We start from the raw sequence: 9,007 nt of genomic DNA on the forward strand, positions 1-9,007 counted from the left end.
CTACTTAAGAAAACGAGCGCGTAGCGCGAGCTGCATTTGGTGTTGAAGTAAGAGGGTTTAGGGTATGCCTTAGTCGGGAGGTCCCGACTTGAACCTCTTACTTGTTATTATTTTTATACCCTTGCAGAGGGTATTATAATTTTGTCGTGAAATGTGTAACGCATAGAAGGAGACATCTCCGACCCCAAAAAGTATATATATCCATGATCAGTATCAACAGCCTAGTCGATATAGCCATGTCCGTCTGTCGGTCTGTCTGTTTCTATGCGAACTAGTCTCTCAGTTTTAAAGCTATCTTTACGAAACTTTGCAGAAGTGCCTCTTTCTGTTGCGCGCAGTACATATGTCAAAACCAGCTGGATCAAACCACTATATCATATAGCTGCCATAGGAATGTTCGGTCGAAAAGTAGGTTCTTGTATGAAAAACATTTTGGATTCTCAAGATATCTTGATCAAACACGGCATTTATTAGTTTTACTATGCTCCTCATATATATGCAAAACCCTATTAAGATCGGTCCACTATATCATATAGCTGCCATAGAAACGATCGGTCGAAAATGAAATTTTTGTATGGAAAACATTTTTGTTTATCAAGATATCGTGACCAACCTCAGCATATATTAATTTTACTATGCTCCCTCCATTTATGCAAAATCTTATTTACATCGGACAGTAATCCGATAGTAGTAGTAGTCAGCTATCATATAGCTGCCATAGGAACGATTGGTCGAAAATTGAGTTGTTGTGTGGAAAACTATTTTATTTTTCAAGAAAAGGGCCACATCCTCCTCCATCGGTCGGTTAGGTTCGGTCGGTTAGGAAAACACTCGTTTTGTCGACCACTCATATAATAAAATAAAAAAAAATTCTCAGCCATACTCGTTGGGATTCTCTAACAATGGCAGCAGAATGAATTCATTTTGAATGATTCCCGGTCGACGTGATTTTATTTGATTTTATATAATTATGTATAAAATTTGGTGGATTTAAAAGAACTCGAAATTGTGCGCTTCGTGCTAAATGATCTCGTTATAATAAGACAACTAAACTCGTTTCAACTTCTTAAGGCTAAATTAAGCTACTGCGGCGAATCGAGGCAAATTCGCACCCAGCGTGAATGACACAGCTTTATTGCGCTCTCGCCTCACCCCATTGAGTAATAAAGAGACAGAGGAGGCTTTTGGATCAAAAGCTCTTTTTCGAAACACTTCACGAGCGATAGCGAGGTTGCAAACACAATTGAGTATTACTCAATGAAAAATTGCAAACACAACACCCGGCTGTCTACAGCTACTTCTGCCGTTGCCCAAAAATCAAAGACAACTTCAGAACATTTCCCATATGAACCAACAACAACCATAATCAAAACAAACGACTCGACAATGAAAAAAGCACACCCCAAATTCTGTCCCTGCTATCCCTTTTTGGTTTGAAGCTACAGCCTATGATCTAAGCTTCTACACTCTTCTAACTCATTGTTGTGGTTTCTAAGCACTGCTATGCCTTTAATTCGCAAAGTTATGTCTTCTTCTTCTCCACTCGCTTTCAACTTGCAAGCAGCCCGGCAGATTTTATCATTTTTCATTTTTCGATCAGCAAGGCACCCTTTCTCAAAATAGGGTATTTTAACTATTCATAAGTTCTGTAACCAAATACCACTAACCTTCTCATATAAACATTTTTATCTAATCTCTGAGAAATATATAATATCGTATTTAGTGTGCAACTATTAGTGCAATCAATAATAATTGTTTTCCTTAAACATTCTATACCATTTCTCTGAATAAGGGTATCAATGCCTCGACGCGCCAAATAGTTGTTGGCATGTGTGTCTCATCTCACACACATTGGCAAAAAATATGCATGCATGTGTTTTCCAAGCCAAGGGAAGTATATGAATTTGAGAAGATTGCAACATTCTGTTGCGCATGTGACGTCACAGCTTAAGGCTTTTTGTGTGCGATCGTGGCGTACAATAAAGTAATACATTATTAAATACATGCATTATTATAAAAGACCCTATTTATATATTACTTTAATGTACGTTATAAAGATAGAAATATATTCTAAGCATCGCAAGAAATGAAATTCTTTAAAACGTGACGTAATAGTATATGATGTTGACGCGCCGTATGCGTAACCCTTTGATTTAAATGGCATGGCCTGCTCGCATTCGATTTTTCTACCTACTTGCGCCGAGACTCGGCTATGCAACAACAACATTAGAACCCAAATAGTGTTGTTGTTGTTTCTACGCGCCGCCTTGTTGGAACGACAGAGAAACCAGCAACAAACACAGTGGCATTATTTGTCCCTTTTCTTTGCACTGAGTTTCCTATGTCCTCATCATCGCGCAGAAACTTTTGAAGATCAAGACGGACGACGAAAAAAACAAATGGGTTTTCGTGCGCACTGTTGTTGTTTTGCGAGTGATTTGTTGTTGCTTCCTATAGTAAATGAGCTTTATTTTTGAGTTGGATTTTGCGTTTGCGGACCAACCCGATCTACCTCTCGGGATTTTTAAAACGGTAAAAAAGCTCGGAGTGAGCCTTCAGCTCTGTCTCCTAAACTTAATTTACACTAGACTTCAACATTTTTATGAATTTTATTATTGAAAGCGCAGATCTGCGCCAAAAATATTATCTTTATATTGAAATACGTGCAAAGCTTTTTTGTTATTATATTTTTTTAATTGCAGTGCAGCATTTTTTCATGGACAAATGGAACAACCTGTAAGAGGTATTATGTCTTTAGTCAACAATAAGGATATGGAGGTATTAATTGCTGTAAACGAGAGAGGAGTTTTTATAATAGACTGCTTTGAAAACGTAAGTATTCTTTGGCATGTACTGCTGCTTTAAAATTTCAATTATTTCCATGTAAATTGTATGAAAAAGTCGAGTTATACCATTTCACGTAACAGGCAGAAGGAGGCATTTTCGATCATATATTCTTGATCACCTTAAACAGCCATATGAACGTATCGATCACAGACAGTTTTACACATTTTTCTATAACCGGTTAATATCAATTTCAAGATCCGATAATTACGACTTGAAATTTATAGTTCCTTTAAGCTACAAATACCAACGCTCGTATGTCAGCTCTCCAAGTTGTCAATTTTTTGCTAATTAAATTAAATTATTAGTATATGTAGACGATTTATTTGAAGATATGTTGAGTAAATATGAATATGAAGATATGTCGTGTAAATACATACAAGTAACTACTGTTCTTTAGATCTGGGTACAGGATATCTCTTCGTCGGGCATACTCGTCTAGATGAATCTAACTTTCTAAAAACCGTACATTTTATACGTTTTACATGCGTAGACGCTATTATTGGGACTTCGATATGAAGATATGTCATGGGACTATGCTAAACCAAGCGCTAGTGAGGATTCAGAATGTCTCACATGCATATTTTTACAGGTTAGTTAATAAAAAAATTGAGAAAAATATTATAAATAATATAATTTCACTCATTTGATTTTATATTTAGTTTGACGCTGTTGAAAATGGAATACAAATATCTAAATTAGTACAACTGTTTTCTAAGGAAGCTGCTATGATTGACGCTCTTATTTCTCACTTCACGGAGCAAATGCGAAAAAAGAAACAAGAGGGAAATCCTGCTGAACAATATCATGATGGTAAGAATAAAACTTAAAACAATTAAGAGGCTATAGTCGGGGGTTCCCGACTAGGGGACACCCTGAGTGGTTAGTGGTGAACCATACAATGCATAGAGATGTCAAACAGCAGAATAATCGAAACACGATAAATGGCAACGAGTGAGCTCCATGGGTGTCTGTCCAGATAGAGTAAGACTGCTGAGAGTGGCAGCCAAACGCCAGCCTCGAAAGCCGAACGTTCAGTATAATTGAGTAATAAATATAAAGAGGCGGCTTTTGGATCAAAAACTCTTTTTCAAAATACTTGGTGCAAGATACTGAGGCTTCAAACACAAATAGGAAACACAACACCCGGCTGTCTACAGCTACTTCTGCCGCTGCCCAAAATTCAAAGACAACTTCAGAACATTTTCTATAGGAACCAACAACAACCATACTCAAAACAAAAGAATCAACAATTAAAAACAAGTAAGAGGTTCTAGTCGGGAGCTCCCGACTAGAGGATACCCTGAACCCTCTTCTTCCAACATCAAATGCAGCTTGCGCTACGCGCTCGTTTGCTTTAGTGATAAAGATAAATTAAAAAAAAACATGGCAGGGTTCGAACTCGCAACTAAACGCACTACTTGCCGTCGCCTCTACTCAACAGCCACAACAATTATTAATGCTTAATAAGTAAAAAACAAATTAAAATAGCAGCACAGAAAACAATACAATCGCAATTGCAATGCTGTTGATAGATTTCAAAGAAGACGTGCATGAATGTGTGAGTGTACATGTATACAGAAATTCTTGCAATTTGCGCTAGCTGCCGCAAACACGTGGGCAGCCGAACACATTTTCTTTTGTGTTTCTTACCCGATCTTGATGTAATTTTCATCAGTAGATCTTATTGTTCTTTAAATATTTGTGTATTCTCAGAATTGCATTTAAATTGTGGCTTTTATTGGAGGGCAGCATATGTAAATTGGTTTATTTACTTGATTTATAGCTTTTAGGTGGTAGCGGGGAGGTGGCGATAGGTATAAAATGAAAGATACTGATATATATATATACTATTCTAGAAGCAACATTTGAAGTTTGGTGAATCTAGCTCTAATTATTTACAATTTGCTCAAAAAACAGTATTTCGATATCGATTTTTATTATATTTAGATTACTTGGAAACGGGAAAAGTTATCGAATATCAGAGACAAACTCGATCTGCGCGGGCAGTAGGAGGACCTACAGCTCAAATTTCAAGTCTCTAGCTCTTATAGTTTCTGAGATCCTTGCGTTTATACATGCAGACGGACGGACGGACTGCTGGACGGACAGACGGGCATGGCTAGATCGACTCGGCTGTTGATGCTGATCAAGAATATATATACTTTATGGGGTCGGAGATGCTTCCTTCTACCTGTTACATACATTTGTACAAATACATTATACCATTTTTACCCATTTTTAATGGGTTCAGGGTATAAAAAGCACACCCCAAATTCTGTCCTTGCTACCCCTTTTTGGTTTGAGGCTACAGCCTATGATCTCAGCTTTTGCACTCTTCCAACTCATTGTTGTGATTTCTAAGCACTGCTATGCCTAAAATTCTCAAAGTCACAAAGTCATGTCTTCTTCTTCTCCAGTCGCATTCAACTTGCAAGCAGCCAAGCAGTTTTTATAATATTTAATTTTCGGTCCAGCAAACCACCCTTTCTCTAAATAGGGTTTTTTGACTATTGATCAGTGCTGTAACTAAATAGCACAAACCTTCTTATATACAATTTTTGATTCAATGTCTGAGAAAAATATAATTTCGTAGATAGTGTGCAATCAATTATAATTGTTTTCTTTAAACGTTCTATACCATTTCTATAAATAAGGGTATCAATGCCTCGATGCCAAATAGTTGTTGGTATGTGTGTCTCATCTCACACATTTTGGTAAAATATATGCTTGTATGGGTCTGCCAAGCCAAGGGAAGTATTTAAATTTAAGAAGATTGCAATATTCTGTTGCGCATGTGACGTCACAGCCCAATGCTTTTTGTATGCGATCATTTCGTACTTCGCATTACTACATATATATGTCAATAAATTAGTTACTATTAAAGATCCTATTCATAAATTATTTAAATGTACATAATAAAGGTTGGAATATATACTAGTCAACACAAGAAATTAAATTCTTTGAAATGTGACGTCATAATATCTGATGTTGGTGCCCTTTGATTTGAATGTCATGGCCTGCCGGCATTAAAATTTTCTACCTACTTGCCGGGTCTCGGATCTGCAACAACAATTTAGCCCCAAATTGTGTTGTTGTTGTTTCTACGCGCTGTCTTTTTGGAACGACGGAGAAACACGCAACAATCACAGTGGCATTAGTTTAATTTAACTCGCAACTGACCGCATGACTTGCTGCCGCCTCTACTCAACAGCAATACCAGCCAAAAATAAATAAAAAATTAGTTTCCTCAGTAGGGTTCGAACTCGCAACACACCGCACTACTTGCCGCCGCCTATACCCAACACCCACACCAAAAATTACATCTTGATGAGTAAAAAACGAATTATAATAGCAGCACAGAATACAATACAATCGTAATTGAAATGCTGTTAATAGAATTCAAAGAAGAAGCTCATGAATGTGTGTGTGTACATGTACACAGAAATTCTTGGAATTCTCGCTAGCTGTCGCAAACACGTGGGCAGCCAAAACACATTTTCTTTCGTGTTTCTTAACCGATCCTGCTGAAATTTTCAGCTGTAGATCTTACTGTTCTATAAAATATTCGTCTATTCTCAAAATTGCATTAAGCTTGTGGCTTATATTGGTGGGCAGCATATGTAAATTGGTTTATTTGGTTACTCTAGCTCTATTTAATTACCAAAATTGCTCGAGTATCGGATACAAACTCGATCTGCGCGGGCACTAGGAGGACCTACAGATAAAATTTCAAGTCTTTAACTCCTATAGGTTCTGAGATCCCTGCGTTCATACATACGTACAGACAGACGGACAAGGCTAGATCGACTCGGGTATTGATGCTGATCAAGAATATATATACTTTATGGGGTCAGAGATGCTTCCTTCTGCCTGTTACATACATTTGCACATAAGTATTATACCGTTTTAACCATTTTCAATAGGTTCAGGGTATAAATAGGTTTAAAGTCACAAACTAAATGCAGAAACTTTAAACATTTCTAAATATATGTGCTTAGCCTAGGCTTATAAGCTTATATAAGCTTATACATACCTATATTATGTCGTGTCCTCTCTCTCTTTCGCTTTCTCTGTCTATCTCTCGGTCTTAATCTCATTGATCGCGTCACGCGACAACAACAAGAAATGACACTTTTCACTTAGGTTGCTACTGTTAGATAGAGCGGTGTTTATTGCTCAACCAAAAACAAGAAACAGAGTACGCAGCGAAATAAAGTTCGACGAAGAGCGAATCCGAATCTGATTCTCTTTGCTTATATAATACAATACATTGCACAACTATATCATATATGTAGATCAAACCCTAAAAATTCTTCGAAAATTCATTTAATTTAGAAAGACATCGATGTCTGGCCAAGTATAGGCAAATATCGTGAATCTGCGATAAGTATCCAAAGAAACTGTTTTTACTTGTTCACTAAAACATTTTTAAAATCAATAAGATTGCATTCAATCGGTGACGCTCGTGGCGCACACCTACTCAAAAAAGACATTTATGCAATTGACACCAGTTTGGAAATATGGCTTTGCTTAAAGTAAAGCTTAAAGTCTGATTCTGATAATTGTAATTGCATTGTTTTTACTGTTGATAATACAAATTTTAGCCAGTCTTTGTTAATTTTACAACAGTAAATTGCTCCTTTATTAATAAAACATCAGAACTGATGGGTCTCTAGTCATGGAATATAGTATACGGCATCGAGACAATAAAAATGATATCCTCGCTGAGTAAACCTTTTCCTCAATATCTCGTTTTCGCTACGCTTTCAATAGAGGGACTGTTCATGGAACGAAAATCATTTTGTCATTGACGAAAAATTTGACACCATTTGCAAAGTGGAATTGCAATTTGATTTTACGAATTTTTACATGTGAAAACACTCTACATAATCTATTAAATTCAATTGTCACAATAATGATTTGATAGGTGCGGTGGTACATCTCAAACTATAACTGTTGCTACAAACATACAGTTGAATAGAGGAGGTACTGATGGTATGTATTAAAAATAACAAGTTAAATATCGGCAAACGTGGTATTGCACAGCAATAACATCATCGATTGGAGACAATTGTGCAATAAAATATTTTAAGTTCAATGTGCTGCTCTTATAAATCTCCCAACCTAAATACATTTTTGAAAAAAAAAGTTCCATTACAATATTCGTCTGTTCGATCTGCTAAAGTTGGAAAAGACTGACACGTTGCTTAAGATTGTAGGTGGTGGCTTTCATATCAGCTTTGCTCTAGGTCCTCTTGTTATTTGTATGGGATCATAAGGTATTTGAAATATATCAATTGTGTATTTATTACAAATTTGCCATCACCGTCCAATAGTGTCTTTCATTAAACAAATTTAAAACTAATAAAAAAATTTTAAATATATATAACGGTATTCAAACATTTGCAATTTTTTATGTTAAAAAGTGTACAGTTTTACATCTGAGTCTCTATGAGTGCCTAAGTATACTTACGCAGTTTATTTTATTATTCATTTAATTTATCGAAAAATGAATTTTTAAAAAAGTTTTTCTGTTTTTCAGAACCAAACCCTATTCAAAACAATGGCAACGGAGTATTATGCAATAAGCTGTCTCGATTGACCTTAGCCAGCTTCGATGAAGAGGGACGCTGTATTGGCCAAATGGGATCATTATCTATAAGCTATTAACATCTGTTGATATTTTTATAAATTTGTTTAAATTAAGGAAATAAAAAGATTTACATATGTATGAAAATTAAATTTAGAATTACTAGTAAACCCATTTATTGTTTACTTAACGTACATGGATACTTGAACATAGTTTTAATATTTCAAATATATACAGGAGTTTGCCGATTTGCTGACGCTCCCCAACGCTATCGTCTCGCAGCTGTGTCGGCTTTTCAATGCGTTCCTCGATGTTGGCCCTTTTCCGGCTTTTTGGAAGCGTGCCCTGGTCATAGGGCCAAAAATGGGGACACACTGCACGGACTTTTTTAGGCCCATAAGTCTACTTAACACCTTTGCTAAAGTATTCGTATTAAGCGCTAGAAAGTGGTACCCGACCACCTATTCGGATGAGCAGGTCCACCGTGTTGGGATCCACATCCTCTGCTCCTTCGTGAGAAAGAAGTACCATGCCGCCTTTTTTTCTGAACGTTCGACAGGCTTTTGACCG

General features: G+C 36.5%; 1 protein-coding gene across 8 annotated transcripts in view; it reads left to right on the top strand.

Annotated features, from left to right (window-relative positions):
• Positions 1-8,607, top strand: part of Bili (FERM domain-containing protein 8 Bili) — a 36,165-nt gene extending 27,558 nt beyond the window's left edge. For 5 of the 8 annotated variants that reach the window (XM_064700794.1, XM_064700792.1, XM_064700795.1 and 2 more), the window contains 4 exons: positions 2,703-2,832; positions 3,338-3,436; positions 3,507-3,657; positions 8,390-8,607. In XM_064700794.1, coding sequence (XP_064556864.1) covers positions 2,703-2,832; positions 3,338-3,436; positions 3,507-3,657; positions 8,390-8,517 — 508 coding nt within the window. In that variant the 3' untranslated portion in view covers positions 8,518-8,607. Of the gene's footprint in view, positions 1-2,702; positions 2,833-3,244; positions 3,437-3,506; positions 3,658-8,389 lie in introns of those variants that run through there. The other 3 variants (XR_010438443.1, XR_010438441.1, XR_010438442.1) reach the window with 3 other exon arrangements.
• The last annotated feature ends 400 nt before the right edge of the window (positions 8,608-9,007 follow it).

This window comes from Drosophila montana, unplaced genomic scaffold, assembly GCF_035044405.1.
Source record: "Drosophila montana isolate Dmon_TW-CO22-7 unplaced genomic scaffold, ASM3504440v1 contig_1900_1, whole genome shotgun sequence".
Lineage (NCBI taxonomy): Eukaryota > Metazoa > Arthropoda > Insecta > Diptera > Drosophilidae > Drosophila > Drosophila montana.